Source organism: Triturus cristatus, chromosome 5_2 (assembly GCF_964204655.1).
Source record: "Triturus cristatus chromosome 5_2, aTriCri1.1, whole genome shotgun sequence".
Classification (NCBI taxonomy): Eukaryota; Metazoa; Chordata; class Amphibia; order Caudata; family Salamandridae; genus Triturus; species Triturus cristatus.
In genome coordinates, this window is record NC_140588.1 from 955,278,891 (window position 1) to 955,300,118 (window position 21,228).

A 21,228-nucleotide genomic window follows, 5' to 3' on the forward strand; every position below is an offset into this window, starting at 1 on the left:
GACTAGTAAATCAAATATGCCAATCATGGAACTACTAATCCATAACAACAATTTACAGGGAGAGCATATGCAATTTAGCACGGATCAGCAGCGGTAAAGTGCCCAGAGTCATAAAACCAACAAAAACAGGTCGGAACTGAAGGCCACAAAGCCAAAAATCAGGGGATGAACCTGCTGTAAAAGCCAGGTCTAACAGTTAGGCATTGCAGTTGTGATGTTATTGACTTGCCAAAATGTATTTCAAGGCCTACATTGGTCAGTGACTTTGTTGCAGTTCTGAAGTCTTGTTTTGTCTTCGACTCGGAATCTGCCTTTATCTGTGAATTGTCAAGATACGGGTAAACAAATATCTTGTTTTATCACGTGAGTTGCGATTACTGCCATGCGTTATGAGAAGGTTAGAGGAGCTGATTTTAGACTAAAAGTGAGCACAGCATACTGATAGTGGTAGTACCCTACCAGGAATGTGAGAGATTTTTTAGTGAGGACGGCAAACTGGAATGTGACAATATGTGTCCGGTAAATCTATTGCACATAACCAATCACCTTTTCTTATGTGCAGGTAGATTTGATGAAGAGCTAACATCCTGAATATTTCTTTTGGGATACATTTGTTGAGGAACCGAGGTCTAGAATAGGTCACAATTGCTTGGGTTGACTTTTCTTTTGAAACAGAAAATATCTTGAATATATTCCTTTAATGAGATGGCTTGAAGGGACCTATTTTATTGCTCGTTTTGCAGCAATAAAATTGTGTTTCGTATAGTAAATTCCGTAGATGGCAGTTTGACAGAGGTTTTGATGGAACAGGAGGTGCAACCTGTTTGAATTGAAATGAATATCCGTTTTCTATGATGTTTAATACCCATCGATCTGGATTTATATTTTTTCACTTTTCCAGAAAAAAAAGTTGCTGGTCCTCCAACAGTAGTAGGAAACTGTAGTGGGGGAGGTAGAGTGGAGGGGGTAATAGATCTCTATTGTTTGTTACTTGAGGAATTTATTCCTCTGGAATGGAAGTATTTTGGTAGAGTGGACTTCTTTTCTGAAACCTCTTCTGGTATTGCCTTTGCATTTGCCTCTGATCTTGTTGCGGCTGGTATGGCCATCTATGTGTTTAAACACTTTGATAGTAATACCGCTTGTCCCTGGGCTTGTATTGTTAACAAAGGTTTTTCTGCTCTTCTAATCCAAGGGCTCTGAGAGTTTCTGCTTTGTTTTTTACTGTGACCATTTCTTCCTCATTATGTTGTCCAAAGAGTGATGTGCCTGAGAATGGTAAATTCACAATTCTTAATTGAGAGTCAGGTCTTAAGGAGGATAAACAAAGCCAAGATGATCTTCTTAATGAAATCCGATGACAGAATTATGTTGCTGAGAGTTCAATCAAATTAACTGCAGCACTGATGCATTGGTTTGAGACTAAACAGCCTTCTTTAACTACCTGAAACTGCCTATATAATGGTAGATCAGAGACAAAAGAGTTCATAACATCCCATATCTCTTTGTGATACTCCCCAGAAGAGCTGCTACATTGGCATTCTTTAAGTGAGTGGAAGCCGTACTACGGATCTTTTTCTCTTTAGTGTTCATTTTTTGGGCTCTCTCTATCAGAACGAGCCATGGATTCTTGAGCAGAAGTATTCTTCCTTCTAACCTCTTTATATATCATTGAGTTAGGTTTAAGATCAATTTTTAGAAAATCAGGTTCTTATTGGAGTGATATGTATTTCTTAGGAAGTATAGGAGTGACAGCTTTAACGGTTGCTGGGTTAAGACATTTTTCTTCAAAAATGTCCAACAGACCTTTAAGAAGAGGCTTCGGGGCTGAAACTATTGGTTGCGGTGTGTCTATTCCAATGTTCAATTTAATTGCTCCTCTAATTAAAGCATCCTGAAAAGTAAGAATATCATCTAATGGAGATATCCTAAATGGTGACTGTGGTGGCCATGTTAGAGATATGCATTGAATCAGTATGAGGCGATCTTGATCTGGGTCGGGAATAGGATGCATCCCTTTTATTACAGTGTGTTCTGAGTGGCGGTGTCTTAATAGGTGAAGGAGGCTTCCACTTTCTGATTGGAGACATGGAGGTTGCCTTCAATTCTCTTCAATTCTCTTCTGACTGGTGAGAGAACTAATGGATCCAAGTGCGTTTTCAAGGGACCCCCTGGAGGTATTACAGCCCTCAATGGATGAAGAGGTTCATCCATTTAAATAACAGGATCAGCAGATACTTGAGATCCTGTGAAATGGGTAGAAGGTGATGCAGACTACCCTGGTGAAGAAGAGAGTATCACTTGAGAGATTTTCACGTTTGTGAGACAAGGATTCAACGTCGTACAGGGCGATATATGGCTTTTCAACGTTGCACTTATTACCGTTGACGGTGATTGAGTGTTCAGCAGCGGTGACTAAAAGGGTGCCTTAGGGATCCTTGGCGTCGACATCCATAGAGACTCTGCTAGTCTCAAAGCCGATTTTGACAGCGAGCTGCAAAAGTGATCTATTAACATTGACACTTCTTTTGAGGGGGACAATGTCAGGGCTGAACCTCTCCACTGCAGCATCGCTGGTCTTAATGTCGATGATTGGTGTCGATGAGAGTGACATTGATGACAATGTCTTAAAGGTTATCTTTTATCTGTAGATCTGCCAGATTGATACATTTTTACAGTGGAAGGGCAAGAGGTAGATCTTTTTAATCTTCTTTTCTTTTTTTCTTCATCTACCCTCATATCCTGCATCAGACCTCTTAATCTTATGCCCTTTCGTTAAGTATCCTTTTCAATATTTTATTACAAATGTCACATCCTTTTGCCTGATGAGATAGTGACAGGCATATCACACAGACCTTGTATCTGAACTTGCCTTCTTCCTACCACAGGAAGGAAAGTTAGTAAAAAGAGAAGGCATTGTGAAAATATAAGTCAGATGAATGCAAAAATAGGTTTACTCAACAGTAGAGCTAATAATATGTTGAGTAAATAGGTTTTAAAGTTGCTCTCACTAGAAAAAATAGTTTTTTCGAGGTGTGAAAAACACCTGAGATGTTCAGCGATTCTGCCTGAAGGAGCTGGAAAAAAGAACTGACACACACAGACAACTGCCAATACCGAACATTGTGGGTAGGTGTTGCTCCTAGATTCTTAAAGGGGCAGTCTTTTTTCTCCCCACCCAATGTAAACCCATCAGGCTGCATTTTCCATCTATGCTTTACATGTTGAAAGGTAACGTCTTTTCTTGGCAGATGATGTAAATTCAAATGGTTAATCTTCTTCATCAACATTTACCTGCATTAAGAAAGAAAATTGCCTCTCTGACAGTCTAACAATGGAGTTCCATAAGAAATTAACTTGGATTTAGAACAGTATTTTTAAAGGTATTCCGGGTCCGTGCAAGCAACGGGGAATTATTCAGAGTTTATGATTATCAATGAAAATCCCAAAAAAATATAAGTATACTGTGCCGAAATGTGACAGCTACAGAGAGCTACAGAGACATTGTCCCTGGTTGAATGTGGGTAGCCAAAGAAGCATCAGCTTGTAGGCAAAGTTGCCCTCACTCACCCGAAGGTGACATGCTTCATCAGGTGCTGCTCCTCGCCGGGCCGGCACTGTGATGCCTGGCAGGCCCTGCGAGAGAGCGCTCTATCGGAGCTCTTATAATTGATGTCGTAGGCACACTGTAGGGTCTGAGGTAGAAGGCCACACAAAAAATAGTGAAAGACTGATGAAAGCGTGGAAAAAAAATTTGTAACCACTCAAATGCTAACAGCGATAGAGATGTCATCCTCCCTCTCCTTCCTCTAACATTAGAAACCCAAGTTCCCTCGAAGGGGTCCATGGTTTTCCAGGGGTTTTAATTTGCAAGCGGGGTCTGCAGAGCATTTTATTTCCAAAAGCATGAATCTCCTTAAGGCTTGCTCCGGAAGAAATCCTAAATTATTAAATCTATGAAGAAATTCAAATATGGTAAATCGCACCTCATATTTGAATTCTGGGCCTGTTAAAAGAAAACAAAACAGCGACTCTGACTTTTGTATATCTTTTAAATCAAAAGGTAGTTGTAGCCCATGCACAACTATTTTACAGATATTCTAAATATTCTTCTTCTTGATGAAAGGTGCTCCTGGATTACCTCTCCGGACCAGAACGTAACGGACATCACTGTAGTATTCTTCCCAAGGGGAATGCCCCCCAAGGCACCAAGTGGATCCTCACCCGAGGATTAAATTCTTTGAGAATCCTTTTTAGAAAAAATGACAGTAACCAATTTGAATTCATCCATTTGATATATTAATTATACTGTTGTCGCATGAATTAACTTCATTCATGAAGCATACAGGTTCCAGAATGCATGGAAATCATTGCTTTTGATCAATCATATTATATTCCACATTCTGGATCTTCCCTTAATCTCTCCAATGCATTTCGGGTAAACTGCCCTTCATCAGGTGGTAGAATCTACAAGCGTAAAGCAAGGACTAATTAACATGAGGAAACCAACACGCATTACGATGATTAAGCGAGTGGTTAAAAAGAATGTTAATGTGGCTGAACTGAAAACACCAACGTGGAAAAATATATCATGCGTCTCTCGAAGTTATATGGTAATCTGTAGCGATTACGGTGTGCCTTAAAGTGTAAATGAAATGAAAGGTGAACCAGCAAAGTGAACCCTAAACGGGTATAATGAAATCTTAAGTGAGTTGTAACGTCAGTGAGGGAATCACTCTATGTTAGACATGCATTTCGAACTGTACGTTGCGAAAGGTGTAAAGTGATGTAGTCGTGTGGTTCCATTGATGCGGTCAAATACATCTGCGTTCATGGCTAAACGTGCTCAAAAGTGAAAACTCATTACTAATCCGGTTGACAGCTTCATTGCGAGTATGAGGAGGTTAGGACGGTGAGTGATATGAAGCGTATCAGCGATCTTACAGAAAACACAGCAAAAATAGTGCTATCATGAACGCAATCAAAGAACGTGCAAGTTATTATCTGGTATTAGTGACATGAAAATAATACACTTATTCGGGAACTTCCGTGCATGTAGCTTGAATTCCTTTCAAGATAACCGGCAAGGCGGATGTGAGGTTCTAAATGAACACTAACAGCGATTGTGTAGAAGACGGACTTACAACGTGTCCTGACAAATGATGGTAGAACTATGGCGGCCATGTTAGTAGGGAGTGCAAAATAACACTACCTCGGTATCGTGGAACAAAAAACTGTAATAGGAGGCTCATTTACTGATTAGGGGATGAGAAATGTTCAACAAAACGGGACACTAAAGTGACAAGGAGAAATTTGCAAAAAAAATGATTTCCTAACTGTGAAAAATGATAATGAACATTCAATACCATCATTTCACAGGACACGTTGTAAGTCTGTCTTCTACAGAATCGCTGTTAATGTTCATTTAGAACCTCACACCCGCCATGCCGGTTATCTTGAAAGGAATTCAAGCTACATGCACGGAAGTTCCCAAGTAAGTGTATTATTTTCATGTCACTAATACCAGATAATAACTTGCACGTTCTTTGATTGCGTTCGCGATATAGCACTAGCTCGAATTTTGCTCTGTTTTCTGTAAAATCGCTGATACGCTGCAAATCACTCACCGTCCTAACCACCTCATACTCGCAATGAGGTGGTCACCCCGGTTAGTAACGAGTTTTCACTTTTGAGCACGTTTAGCCATGAACGCGGAAGTATTTGACCGTGTCCATGGAACCACTCGACTTCGTCACTTCACACCTCTCGCAACGTACAGTTCGAAACGCATATTTGTCTAACGTAGAGTGATTCCCTCACTGACGTTACAATTCACTTTTTTACGATATCATTATACCCGTTTAGGGTTCACTTTGTTGGTTCATCTTTCATTTCATTTCATTTACACCTTAAGGCACACCGTAATCGCTACAGATTACCATATAACTTCGAGAGAAGCATGATATATTTTTCCACGTTGGTGTTTTCAGTTCAGCTACATTAACATTCTTTTTAACCACTCGCTTAATCATCATAATGCGCGTTGGTTTCCTCGTGTTAATTAGTCCTTACATTACGTTTGTAGATCCTACCCCCTTATGAAGGGCAGTTTGCCCGAAATGCATTGGGAAGATTAAGGGAAGATCAAGAATGTGGAAAATAATATGATTGATCAAAAGCAATGATTTCAATGCATTCTGGAACCTGTATGCTTCATGAATGAAGTTAGTTCATGTGACAACAGTATAATTAACACATCAAATGGATGAATTCAAATTGGATTACTGTCATTTTTCTAAAAAGGATTCTCAAAGAATATAATCCTCGGGTGAGGATCCACTTGGTGCCTTGGGGGACATTCCCCTTGGGGGGAATGCTACATTTTTGTATCTCTTTCCAATCCAGAATTACAGTAACACACAATTTACATATACAAAGGTAACTTATACTTTTTTAAATGATATAACCTCTTGAGTGAGTTTGCTACTTTTGGCTAGTCACAGAAGTCAAGTGTAACTAACTACTAAAAAACGTGAGTATTTCATTAAGTCCAGCCACACATGGCCAACTGGTACTGCAACAAATTCCAACAAAACATAATGAAGGTAGGGAATTAAGATAAAACAACATAGGAAATATTGTTACATTATTTAAAACAGTTGAAAATGTAATTAAATATAATTCAATCATTACCCTATTTTGAATTTAAAAATAAATGTCTCTTTTTTTGGGGTGGGGTGCGGAGAGGCGCTGGCGGGTAGGAAGTTAAGCAAAAATGTAAACAGTTATACATACTAGCATTTACGGTCGCTGACGTGCTGTGTTCACCAAATTGTACTTGTCGAAAGGTCAATAAAGAAATAAATTTTTAAAAAGTATCATTTTTATGAGATTATAACTACATCATTTGTAATAATAGACATCACTTTTAATAATTGGTAATGCATAATAAATACTTTTTTTTCTTCAGGTGTATATTTACTTTTGATTTAGACATAGAATTTTAATTTAATTGAAGATATTTCTATTGATTAAAGATTTATTTAAAAATGTGGTCAATTATTGCGTTTGCCTCATCTCGAGATAGAAGTATTTCCTCGTGCACTAAGACTCCTAAACACATTTTCTTAAGCAACAACGGACTAAAACCGTAGGCTACACACAGCCTGGGAGAGCTCTTAGTGAGTAGCTGAAATAGGTACAGAGCACCTTTAAAATAATTGGGTTTTCTGATACTGTGCCAGTCCTGACTCGTATTCATGATAAACCACCGAGAGGCCGGATGACACACTGCACTGGAAAGCGTCACAGGAGCTATGCTTTCTTCTCTGAGTGCATTTTATTGGCTTGCTCCCTAGGATTTCGTGTGAGAATGCTGCCGATATCATAGCCCCCATGCGCATCACCCCCATGGAGTATCACAGAAATACAGGTACATGATTTTCTCAGAAAGGGTCTACTCTGCATGTTGGAATTCCTCACTAATGATTCGTGACATCGTAACACAGAATGGCTGTGCTGCGGGCATGCTTCAAAATGTGCTTCACACTTGATGCTAACCTAACCCCTCTCTATATGTGCATGATGCATGTTATTTAAAGTATGCAAAAACTGTAGTGAGACCACTAATGCTATATTTACTTCCACACCAGCCCCGACACTTAACTGCTTCTTGGGAGGATGACCACATGTGCATGGGAAAAATGCTATCATTAACAGTGAGGGCCGCTGGTGACTTACGTGGGATGATCACTTACCCAGGCTATAGTCCGTAGTGGGCGGAACCAAAATGTGAATGACAGCTGCACAGGCCAAAAGATCAATTAGGATAACTTAAAGGCGCTCTATTTATGTATATATCTTTATTTTTTAGGAAAGAGTCAAAAGATGTCTCTACACCAGAACTATAAAATATAACCAAGTAATCACCTCTCTTTCTTCATGTGGGGTTTGTCCATCTAAACGACAATATTCAAATCCACGCCACATGCAATAATCTTCCAAAATGTCCAGTAAGCGAGTCATCTGGCTGAAAATGAGAACTCTTGAACCTGGTAAGTAAATAAAACCAAAATGTGTGTCAATAAAATGTGCTTGAAGAAGTCTATATTACATCAAAACCATGTAGAACAGAAATATAGGAAAAGCTTAAAATAATGTTATTTTTTCTGTGCACAGCAAACCAGAAATATAGCTAAAAGATAGTTATAAGGAACAGATAAATATTATTGTTTTCTGTGGACAGGTCTCCTCTGCACTACACTATTCAAAAGACAGACACTGTGCATATACAGTAAATCGAGTGAGGGGGCGATCTGTTCTTCTGGCTGTCAGATTTGATTGGACAGTGGTGGTTTGGATACCGAGGCTTGAGTTTCCTTCCTCCGTAATCACTTCGAAATTTTACATTGTAATGTTGTTTTCTTGTTGATCGGACACATTGTCACAGGTGAATTGGTGTACGGGGTCAGCGGCTCGAGTGGACGTGGGTAGTGGTCCGAATTCGGTCACAGGGTCAGCGCTGTGATGGGCCACAGAGGAAGTGAGGGTACATAAGCCTGTTTCCTTTAAATGAGCAGGTCACCATCTAAGGTGAAGGGGTGGGTGTGTAAGTGTGACATACCTCTAGGAGAGGGGACTGGGTGGCGAGGCTTGATTGACTGTCATGGCGCCAGCTCTCCTCTGAGGCTCTGTGCTAAACTCATATGCAAAAAATGTAATTGCGAGACATCCCTATGCAAGTGAGCAATTGCGAAGAGGATCTGATGGGCGCAGCGAAGCTAGGAGAATTTGCTACGGGTGGGTGCCAAATTCCGTTCTACTCGTGGAATCTGCAAAATTTAGGCATTTTCACGTTCCGTGGAGATGTCAAAATTTCTGCGATCCGCGGCGTAGCAGAGATTTTTTCCATGTTCGCACTTTAAAAATGCGTTCTCACGCGCACGGTCGACTTACCGGTATCCCTGCATTCGCCGTCGAGTTTTCCGATCTGTTCGCGTGCGCCACGAGATGTTGGTAGCCGTTCGCGCTATCCCGCAAGAGTTTGCGATCGCGAACACGTCATTCGCAGCGCCATCGGACACCGTGAGATGTCTGCGATCGCAAACACGTCATTCACCACCGCGAGAGTGTGCGATCGCGAAAACGTCATTTGGACGCACCATCCGACATCCGGCAGAAGTGTGGTGAAGCTCGCGATGCTGAACACGCAAACTTTTCAATCCGGAGAAGAAGAATATCTCGAGCAGCATAAAACCTTCTGTAAATGATGATCTGGATGAAAAAAACTCCTCAGATTGACATTTGGCTGTCCTTTTTTGTGCAAGGAGTCCTTTATAAAAAAAAAAAGAAATTGGGGGGGGAGAGGGAGGAAGTGCCACAGAGTCTCCAACTTCCTGTTCCTGTCCAGCAGGCTCCTCCCAGTGCTTTGTCCATCTCCTGTTCATTCTGCCTTTGGATTTTGAGCTGGAAATATCACTCTTTCTGTCTGCCGCATCATTATCATTGGATTTGAGGATTTTTGAATTTGATATTTTACAGGTAAGTTGGTGTTGTTGTTTATTATTATTTTTTATTTTTTGGGGTAGCCAGTAGGCCCAGAGCTAGTCATGGGTGGGTGCATGATGAAGCACATGTTTCTTTGGTGTGTGTTGAATGTATTTCAAACATCATTTAGGGCATGGATGGCATTGAATTGAATTGCAAAATGTGTACTTTGGGGGTATTTCTGTTCATTTAAGGTGTATGTTAAATAAATGCATTTGCTGTGTGTGGTGTGTTGTTGTGTACCTTGCAGACCTTGCCTGGCTACTATAGGCCTTTTCTCAGTACATTGTTTTCCAGGCCTCCTGCTTGTTGCTTGTGAGTGTCCATGTGGCTGGTGGCCATTTCTGGTGGTAGTTATATAAGTGTGCTGCTTTTGCCATATAGGCCTGCATGGTTTTCCTCTTGGCTTACTGCTTCCATCCATCCTCTTTGCCAGCAGCAGCTCCCTGAATGATGTGATGAGCAAATAATGTAATGCCAAACAGGGTCCACTTCCATTACATTTGTATTTTTGTTGTTCTTCTTCTTTCCTATCCTTCCTGAGAGTGTACACAGTATACCATGAAAGCCCTTGTTGACAATGTCTCACAAATGGCTACACTAAGTTATATCTTTTATTTGTTTGTTTGTACTAGTTGTAATTGAACCACAACAAAAAAATCAACATTTCACTGATGATCTTCTCATGGCTTCTTTGCTTTTAGGTGCACAAAAAGATAGAGGAGGTGGTGTCATCATCACCCGTTGTACTGCCAGACAGAATCCTGCTGCACACCACGTCACGTCCACGTGTGACCACAGACATCTCTGCAACTTGTGCACCTGCGTCCTGCTGACATCTGAAGAAGATGGGCCCAAAGAAAGATAACAGGTCCTCCAGTACCAAGAAAGTTGTCAGTGAGAAGAAGGAATAGAAAAAGAAAGTGGCACTTACCAAGACTGGTGTGCCGCCCCCAGATGTTTTTTGGGAAACAAAAAATTATGCCTACAACAGCGTTGTCCGGGGACCAAGCTGGGAGCAGCACCTCCGCATCAGCAGGCCAGCCCCACCAACCTAGGCCCAAGCCCATGAGTGTCGCAGAGGTAGCCAGTCTACTAACAAGCAGCGATGTTGAAATGTCATTATCGCAAAGTAGTACAGAATCAACGCAGGCGGAAACTCAGCAGATAAGTGGGCAGCAGCAGCCGCAAGAACAGCAGCAGCCGGAAGAACAGCAGCAGCCACAGCCCACATTAGTATTTGTTCCTCCTGAAGTAAGGGGATTTCAGGAAATCGAGCTTCCTGAAGACAAAGAGGAGCAAGCCACTGTTTCAGAAGATCCATTGTCTTCCAGACGCCGAGAAAGGAAAAGGAGGGTTAGTCCATCATCTTATTCTTCAAGCTCCACTTCCGATGATCTTGATGCCACTTGGAAGCCACCAGCTGAGTCTGAGAGTGATGCACGCCACAGGACAAGGCTAGTGAAAAGGAAAGTTCCAGAAAGCCTTACTGTTATGGAGGTAGATGTACAAGAGGGGGATGATGATGATGAGCCAGTCATCACGAACATCACTCCCGGCCCGAGGAGATGGAGACCAACATTATTACCCTATCCAAAATCGCTGCGAGGGATGTAGCATGGATACCTCCAACACAGGTAACAACAACACGACCTTCAGCTTCCATATTTGCAAAGGCCCGGCAGGGACCAACATCCAGCTCAACCACCACCTCAGTAGGTAGTAGTAGTGTAACCGCACAGAGTCAAACTCCAGGCACACCCTCCAGTTTATCTGGTATTGAAAGTGGCACATCCAGCAGCGCCAGAAAGTTCTCCTCCCCAGTTTGGGACTTCTTTTCGGTTAGCAGTAAGGAGGAGAACATTGCTATATGCTCAATTTGTCGACAGGCTGTTAGGCAGGGTAAGCTTGGTACAAACTATGGTAGCTGAGGCCAAACAAGTCATCTCAGAATACACCACAGTATCACGTGGGAGGCTCACCTACTTCGCTTAGAAAAAAGTAAAACTGAACCCATTGCTGTTGTTGGGGATGAAGAATTAGGGGAAGATGTGTTGGCGGTGGAAGGTGAACAAGAGGGAGACATTTCTAGCCCTGTCCCCAGCAGTGTAGTGGTACCGCCCACATCCTCAGCAACCTCTCAGTGGCATTGCAGTAAGAGTCATACTCAGAGTCAGCCTGAGACACCAAGGCAACCAAGTACTGCAATGAAAAAAAGTGCGTCGTTGAGCCTAACTGGGTTCAAGAAAACAGCTGCACCACAAAGGAAAAAAATCCAGCCTACCATCCTCAGCATGTTTAGGTCAGAGGGGCAGTACGAACGCAACCACCCAATGGCACTGTTGTACAATGCGAAGCTGGCTAAAATGTTAGCGCTGGACCTTTTCCCTTTTTCATTTGTGGAAGGGGTGGGTTTCCTTGAATTTGTGTCAGCCATCTGCCCTAAATGAAAGGTTCCCAGCTGGTCCTATTTCGCCAGAATTGCTGTTCCAGCACTACATCACGATGTGCTGCAATTGGTTGGACAAGCTTTGCAGCAGAGTGCTGTTCACAATATCCACCTGACAACAGACATGTGGACCAGTTGCCAAGCCACTGATTACGTGTGCATCACTGCACACTGGGTCTCTTTTGTGGGGGTTAGAGATACGCTATCTCAAGTAGGTGCTTTTGACACAGCTGAGATTTTTAATGCTACTCGGAAACATGCAACTGTAGCCATGTTCGTCATGGAGAAATCTCATACTGCTGTTAACATTTTGGAAGAGTTTCACAGCAAGGTCTTTGAATGGCTGAGCCCAAGAGGGATTAAGATTGGTTTTGTTTCCACAGATAATAGCAGTAATGTACTTAAGGCCATGCAGCTTGGTTCCTATTTCAGGGTCCCGTGTTTGGCGCACTGCATTAACATTATAGTTCAAGACTTTCTGAAAAAAAGAAGCCATAGTCAGCAACTTACTGACCACCTGCCGAAGAATATGCACTCATTTCAGCCATTCTTTTAAAGCTCGGAAGCAGCTGAGGATCCTTCAAACGTGACTATAGAAGGCCAGTCAAAGCACTCATCCAGGAGGTGGCAACACGTTGAAACTCAACTTATTACATGCTTGACCGTCTGAGCAGTACAGACCAATCAATGAATATGTCATGCGAAGAGGGGATGCTACTGTGAAAGGCATGATACTTCAGATGGACCAATGGTGCCTAGTTAAATGCCTGACTGAGATGCTTCTTCCTTTCAAGGTTTTCACACGTGAAGTCAGCAAGGAGGACTGTACTATGGGCCAAGCTATCCCATTGTTGCACAAGCTAGAACAACAGCTGAAAGAGGTGTCTAAAGTGTACAAAGCTGCAGAGGAAAAAAAGAAGCCTATGAGTTAGTGGAGAGCTTATTCCGTCACTTAGCTGACAATACAAGGGTGCAAAATAAGATTTTGTCACAAGAACATTACATTTGTGCCACAATTCTGGATCCACGGTCCAAATCGGCACTGAAAAGTAAGACATTAATTCCTTTTCCTGAAGTGGTTGTTGCCCGGTATAAAACTTGGATAGCTGAGGCAGCCACAACCACAATAATACTGCAGCAGTGCATCCGGCGTCAAGTTCAAATTTGGAGCCTGAGGGCAGTGCGTTTGGCTCAGAACACTCACCAACACTATCAACAACAGCCAGAACCGGATCATCGGCCCCAGTAAAATCGTTAAAGGATTGGTATTTACAGCAAGGACTTGGTAGGTCCAGTGCTGATGCACAGACAAAAGAGGCCGAACAAAGTGTAGCACCCCTGAACATTGAGCGGATGGTCCTTGCCTATCTGGATGACCCGACGAGGTGTACATTGATCAAAATCCATTGCGTTATTGGTATGGGAAAAGGGGCCAATGGCCACTGCTCAGCAGGCTGGCAATAAACTATCTGGCTTGCCCTGTCGCAAGTGTCTCTTCTGAACATGTTTTCAGTGCTGCTGGGTCCATTGTAACAGTGAGAAGGACCAGTCTCTCGCCCAAAAACGTGGAGAGGTTAACCATGATCAAAATGAATCAGCAATTGATACCACTGAATTACACAATACATGAATCAACGCAGGAAGATGAGGACATCGGCTCAGGTGACGGAAGTAGCATCTTAGATGATGATTACCTACTTCTGGTTGAACCCCCAGAGTTTGAAGACGAGCTATACTTCCCTGACAACTAGACTTCCACTTCTTAGTGTCGTTCTCCCTTATTGACTTTTATTTGTGTATCTGTCTTTCTCGTTGGAAACTTCGAATCACAACAAATCCATCACCACCGTCTTCTAGTCTTTTATTGCCATGTATGCATTTCAGCTTGTTGCATTTCAGTCCACTCCTCCGAGTCCTGCTCCTCCATCCTCCTGAACTGCCCTAAATCTATTGCCCTCAAGCCAGATGATTAGCATAATAGAAGAAAATCTTGCCTCATAGAGTCCCTCCAAAAGAAGTGGAACATGATGATGACTACTATAGCTATACTCCTTTCCGAGCCGAGAGAGACAGTCCATTAACTGAAGATGAGAAGCAACAGGTAATGAATGATGACATGCATTGGACACTAACTGAGTGATTTGTGTTGTTGTTTGTAGTGCATGAAGTTATTCATTGCGTACTATTATCTAATCTACACACTAAAAGTAACTCAAGGCAATGTTTGTTTCCCTTCTTGTTTTTTAATAACAAATTTGTACTTCTACTGCAGGCCGATCCATTGCATTTTGAATATGGAAAGGGGACTCAATCTGTTCAATGCACACTGAGTTGGACAACACCATGATGATGACCACAGTGACATAATATCTTCGCAGTCACTCAGTAGGATCCAAGATGATTGATGGAATAACTCAAGGTGTTTCATGAGTGGAATAAAAGGTAAACAAGTCAACAACAACCACTGCAGACCTACATGTCTGTGTAGTGGTGGAGTCGAGTGTGGTGGTAAGACTGAGAGCGGTGCATTGATTTAGTCACTTAATTTGTAAAATGCTATGTTGCTGTATATTATGTGCTTTGTCTGCCTCTATCCCCCCAAAAAAGTACGCTAAATGGAGGATGGGTCACAGCAGTGCCGTGGGCCTGCTCTGTCCTGTTGTTGTTGGAGGTTAATGCTGGAAACAGACTAGAGTAGACATGATGTATCCATGCCACCTCTGAAAGTGTTCTTGTTGCACTCCACCGTAATTTATGCATTTTTTTTTCAACTTGATCTTTCAATATGCCTTTTGTTTTTCCATCTACAATTACAGGCCGGCTCTTACCCTGTGCAATACTGAGAAAAACAACTCACACTTACCTTACCAATAAATCTACATCTGCCAGGCAGGCAGTGGCGTCACTCAAGATTGATGGCCGGAGCGTCCATGGAAGGGAGAGCCAAGAGGAATGCCGAGATGCAACTCCCCATTTTGACCAGGATAACATACAGTAACAGTATCAACTTTCATCATCTTTTAAATAATTTGATTCATTTTTTGTCTTCAATCATTACTACTGTGTGTTGTTGTTATGAGTATGTTTTCTCTCTGCTTATAATTCAATTAATCCCTACAGCTATTTTTGAATTTCCTTTGCTATATTTAATAGTAAGCCCGGGCCGGTACAACAGAACAGAAACTGTATGTAACTCGGGTCTCTGAGGGCAGACAGGCAAGGCAAATTGCATAATATACTGCTGCCCTGTACTGTCTAATTGTCTAATAGTAGTTAGTAAGTACTTCATTAACCATCAAGTTATCATCATCCTGCATGCATTTCCTTTTTCTCCTTTAACAGATTTATGGATATGGTTGTTTTTTCTTTTGTTGTTGTCCATGCATAACTGTTTTTCTTTGTCAAACCTTTCCCCAAATCCCCCTTACCAACCATTCATCAAACCCTAACCCTCTTCCCCCTGGGCTGTGTGACTTATTGAGGTGTGACTAAATTAAATGGACACCAATAATTTATCACACGCTTGCTGGGGCGGATGTGGCAAAAGCAACCCTAATTCAATTTCAAGGCAGGGCAAGGATCTTCTTTTGCTTGCCCACCCATGAGCAGTATATTTGCGAGGTAATTTTTTTACCAAAGGAACCTTATCCATCAGCATTAATTGCCGGCATCGATTGGATTTGTTGTCATCCTCCTACACAGCACTAACGGTTACGCTTGTGTTGAGTGTACTGTAGGCCTAGTCGAGTGACTTGACACAACTAGAGTTTGTAACTCTATGTACTAGGCTATACCCGCCACCATTATGTTTTATTGGATTTTTGCATATTATTGTTTGGCAGTAAATTCTGTACTGTACTTCATTCTACTACTCCTCCAACAGTCTCTCTCAGGCGACTGACTGTCTCTTTTTCTTTTTTTGCAAATGCTACTGCCTGTGTCTACTACTACTACCACCACAACCATGGCATGTTGGGAAAGAAAACCATCACCATGCAGCCATCGCTGTGCCTAAGTTAAATATCAAGCACAGGTAAGAGAAGAAGTTTGGGGGAGGCATAATTAATAATGAAAATGTTTTCATTAATTCAATGAGCCCAGTTGCAGAATGCATAGACTAGGAGGAGAGACTAACAGTACTAATAGGACATGTCACTCACTGAGGGGTACCGCATCTATCTGTTTGTGTCTTACAAAGTCAGCCAATTATTTAAATCAAACACTGGCTGTGGCCCTGCACCATCTAGGAAACAGTGTGACGTAAAACAGTAACCCCAACCACAAAACATTAACAACATCGTATGTAAAGTATAAATATATAATTTAATCCCCTAACAAAAATAAACTATGTAAAAAATCCCACAACAACACCTGACCCACCCCACACCCTAACCCCAACCAATGTCCGGAACCAAAATGTCCAACCTATATAAAAAGTCCAATTGTCCAAAGAAAGTTAACCCCAACGCCCGATTCCCACCCACCAAAAGAAGAAATAAAAAAGGGGCAATTAACAGGGCCTTATCGGCGGACTCGCCTCTCCAGGAGGACACAAACCTGCTCCTCAAGCCGGGCCATGCAGCACTCCAACGCGCGGCAATTGCATCCACGGGAGGGGGGGGCAGCAGTGATATTAAAAGATGGACGGTGGCGGGCAGACGGTGGCGCCGTAATGCTGGAGGGGGGTGGCTGGGGCCCGGGGCATTGGAGGATGCTGCAGCTGCTGCCGCCTCCTCCTCCTCCACCAAAAGCACCAGCCGCCGGTATTCCCTTTGTATGGACTCCAGCTTCCGGCACCGGGCCTTAGCTGCCAACTCCGTCCTGTCTGGTTTCCCTTTGGAAGGAGTAGCTATATCAAGAAGAAAAAACAAGACTATTGTAAAATATACTCTTAGCAAAGCAGTAAGACAAATTAATTCTACACATAGTGGCACAGTAGCACTAGCAAGCACAGTACATAACATTTGTGGTATGTATCTATCCTCCCACTTCCTCTGCCTCTAACATTTGTGGGAGTTTCAGGCATTCAACCACCCATGCATCTGATTCCTAACAGCCACCTATGCATGCATGCATCCCACGTATCCCTCTCTGCCAGTCATAAATATTAAATCTCGCCCGTCCTTCTTCCTTCCACCCTTCTTTCCCTTTTCGTTCAACCTATTCATCAAGGTCATCGGATCTGACTTTTAGTCTTCTCCATAAAACTTTCACAGCTGAGTTGAAGTCAGATAGAAGAGGCCATTGGTTACTCGACACTCCTGCCGCTAATGCTTTTACTAATGCTAAGTAAAGGGTGTCTTCAACCGTTCACAACAACTTCTTACTTAATAAGTCTCAACAGTACAGTATACAGTACACCCTTGCAGTGAGTGTAATGTCAATAAGTAAGGATTAGGAATATAACTTACCACCGCCCGCCACTGCTGCTGGCTCACCCCCTGCAGCTCCTCCTGCTACTGCCGCATATTCTCCGCCCTCAGCAGTCACATCGCCTTCGCCGCTGGCCCCGGCACTGGTGGTCGGTAGTACGCCTAGAAAAAGCATTACACATTTTTTAGATGCCATATACACCTCCCCCTATTTTTCACTAGCATGATTGAAAAAAAGTTAATACATACATATACAACAAACATTACTAGTACAAATCAGTAGACACTAGTAGTGTTATATGGTCCCTATGGTCATTCTAGTCTTTGCTTAGTTAGCCCGAGCCATGCAACCATTTTACCTTTGTGTCTTTTATTTTTGCGCACATTACCTCGCAGCTTGCTGTGTAAGACTCCTTTGAGCCCACATGAGCTCATACTGCTACTGTCTGAGCGCTGCGTACAAGGTCGAAAAACAAGCCACTTTGTTATGGAGTTCTGGTGTTAGTCCATATTACTTATCCATAAAAATGCTACACTTTTTGGCATGACTGAGAAATGCTTGCAATATAGTACTAACGCGCACCATTTTTCTCATAACATACCAGAGCTTTGCAGAGCTTATGATGTAACCAGTACTAGGTTCTTCTAAGGTGGGGGGTCCCCAGAATTTGCTCAGAGATCTTCATTTATAATTTTATATAAACTATATTCCTACCAAGGGGAGGGTGGTGCTTCCACCACTGTTCAGTTATCATGATTTCGCCTTTTGTGTAACAATGTTTATCGTTTGAATCTTATGCATTTTGCTATTGGTGCTGCATTATAGAACCACGTACAGAGCTTGTCAGTTGAACTTACATAGACTCGGTGGTATCTGGTGTGGACTTACACGAGTGAGTGGGCGAAAGGGTGTGCATGTGCATTGCTTCCGCGACTGAGAGGTCGGGAGTGTTATAATCTGGGTTGTCTACTCATTGGGTATCTTGGGGGGGTTCGGAGAGCTAATAGTAACGAGACACTATAACTAGTCGGTCACAGGATTGTGATGGGTTCTGATTGAGGTGTGAGGAAGGTCCAAACTCCCATCACCAAGGTCCTATTTTCTTGTGCAAAGATCTGTATGTGCAGAATCCCTACAGCAGTAGTAGTATGTCCTATCCTATCAAAAATAGTAAAATCTGGTTGGGCATTTTGTTGGTGGGAATTGTCGAAAAGCCTCAAGATTAAGAAAGTCTCAAGATTAAGAAGACTAGAAGTAGTAGAAGAGGACAACCCAAAGGACTGGACTCAATGGCTAGAGCTATTGGTGAATCTGAATTTTATTAAAAAGCTTTTAAATAAAGAGTGGCCAACTGGGCAAGCTTAGCTACAGACAGAATAGTAGTAGTACAGAGAGTCATAGCAGAGGCAGTTAGAGGCAGGGATAACAAGAATTTAGAAACAGATAGTCTAGATCGAAGAAGAATTGGTAAAAAATAGCATTAGGAAACGGAAACAATAATTCGGAAAAAATAAGGTGCAGTAAAAGTTAGAGAATAATAATTATTAATATTAACAACAGGAAGACTTATGGGGGCCAGCAGCAGAGCCCTCGATAGAGAACGGTCCTGGTCCTGTTCCTCCTATCCCTGGTGTACTTGTCCAGCTGCTCCCGCCGACTCCAACCCCGTCTTCTTGCCCCTGAATGCTGATCATGAAAGATGTAAGAAAGAAAGAGAAAAACATTGATGATTAGTGTGAAACAAATAAAATATTTTTTAAAACGGTCAAAAAAACATTTATGGGAACAACAATTGCAATCAAATTGACCTATCTAATCTGGTCGACTAGTAGTATGGGGGGATTTGCGGACCGACTAGTTATTATTTATCAACACTAATCCAGTGTTACATTCGGATTCCAGAATACCAACTAAGCCTAAGTACCACCTGACCTAGCCCACCTATTCCAGGCAGGCCAATTGTTCACTAAGTCTGCATTTCCATTTATTTTAGACCTCAAAAATGCATAAATTGAGGACACATGCCTAAATTTTTGCATACACCAAATTGTTGGATGGTTGCTGCTGATGTTCTGCTAGTGTTGCTAAGCCTATTACCACTCACTAAACAAACTACAAAAGGTTCTACTAAGGACTGGGGTAAGCAGCACTCAGCAGCACGTGATGTAACAGAGGGTGCGTCACGAAGACCACAAAAAAATTACCAACTCAGACTAATAAGTAACTAAACCTAAGTATCAATCCACCACTATCTCTTAGTGCCAGGAGGACAAAGAAAGGACTAGAGTCTTTCTAGCACTACCTAACTTAAGTTCTCTAAAAGAAACTCTTACATAATCATGCTAAGCGAATGCAAAGTTGCAAACAAGTAAGATTAGTAGCACCGAGCACCTGTGTCATAACAATCACAGAAGATTTTTAAACCTAATTTACTTGTAATGTAAGCAGCAGCATTCTTGCTGGTCGGAAAAAAAATATATTCGCAATATATAACACAGAGCAGGAGAACAGACACAAAGTAGTAATATTAAATAGCTACTCACCAAGCCCCGGGACCTCCACTCCTAGCAGGTCCAGCGGGTCCTGCTCCTGGTCCAGGATATCGGACCACCGGTGCGTCAACTGGTTTTGGGTGCGCCACACACCAGAGCAGCGAAACACTGCCTGGCGCACCTTTCCCCAAAGCTGCCGTCGCTCCCGGAGCCCGGACCCGGACCCAGGCGTGCCGCCTGCTGCCAGGGTTAAGGGGAGGTGGCGCTGCACAAAATAAACAGTGCGGCCATCTCGGTCTCACCGAATTGTGGAAATATGGATTTTTCTGGTCAGTTATGTCCCCTATCTTGGACCCCAACGGTTCTATGTGCATGTCACAAGTACATGTATGTTCCCTCCAGTTCCAGTTATAAAGACGCAAACACATGTGCGTCCACCGTCAACATGTCCTCTGTCAGATCCGCCATGAATAGGCCGGATATTCCATCCCTAAGTATGAAAGGCTACCGGCTTTATATGGTTCACTTATGCCATTTTACAGTCCAGGCAAGTAGGCCCTGATTCTGTCATCAAACTCTTCTTGCCTTCTGCCTCTGAAAGCTCCAGTCTGAGCCTGCATCTGTGACCATGAACTTTGTCTCATTCTCTGCGCGGCTCACGAAGTCTGACATCAGCCTATTCTCTGCCAAGAACTGTATTTCACCTTCGAGTTATCTGCTTCCCCCTCAGCCGATGCATTCCTGCCTAGTAGTTTAAGTAAACATTCTTCCAGTTACCAAGCAAAGGGCCCGGCTTCTCTGCCCTCATGCAAGTAATTCATAGTCCTGTTACTATGGAAGATTCCTGCCCTCGCATTTAGTGTAGACGCCTAGACGCTTGTACACGCACGCACAGTCAGTATAGAACAGATTCTGTCCGAAAGTCCTTCTTTTATGGATAACATAGTTCTTTAAACATAGGATGTTAGATATGATTCGGGACTAGGTTGACTTGACCCCCCAGACTTCTTGTCTCCACATGTAGAGCTAAATGTCAAGTCCCCTTCACCCCCTAGTTACACGTCAATCACACGTCATAATGCTGCGCGCGCATCTATGCCAAGTATTATCTTATAGATCCACCTATACATGACATCACAACCAATTATGTTCCTTTTTACTCCTTATTACACCCATTTTTTGGTTACGTAGATATATCGTCATTTTCCTTATCAATTGTTACGCCTACTGTATTCGCTTCATTGTAATGTATGTACTATAAAAGCCATTTCATGTCAATAATGTATGTACTTCACTTCCTGAACCTCCGGGGTGATGGAACTTGAAGCATCCGATTATAATCGATTATTGGAATAAAGCCCATTCCGA

At 42.5% G+C, this 21,228-nt stretch overlaps 1 protein-coding gene and 1 long non-coding RNA gene across 3 annotated transcripts in view; one reads left to right on the forward strand and one right to left on the reverse strand.

Moving 5' to 3' along the window:
• LOC146829460 (SWI/SNF-related matrix-associated actin-dependent regulator of chromatin subfamily A member 1) overlaps positions 1 to 21,228 on the reverse strand; it is a 1,967,301-nt gene that overhangs the window by 790,741 nt on the left and 1,155,332 nt on the right. For both annotated transcript variants that reach the window (XM_085608144.1, XM_085608145.1), the window contains one exon: positions 7,930 to 8,051. In XM_085608144.1, the coding sequence (XP_085464270.1) occupies positions 7,930 to 8,051 (122 nt within the window). The remainder of the gene's footprint in view (positions 1 to 7,929; positions 8,052 to 21,228) is intronic.
• LOC146829461 (uncharacterized) overlaps positions 1 to 21,228 on the forward strand; it is a 200,442-nt gene that overhangs the window by 102,591 nt on the left and 76,623 nt on the right. The window contains exons 2-3 of the long non-coding RNA XR_014962264.1: positions 7,359 to 7,432; positions 7,874 to 8,054. This is a non-coding gene — a long non-coding RNA (uncharacterized LOC146829461). The remainder of the gene's footprint in view (positions 1 to 7,358; positions 7,433 to 7,873; positions 8,055 to 21,228) is intronic.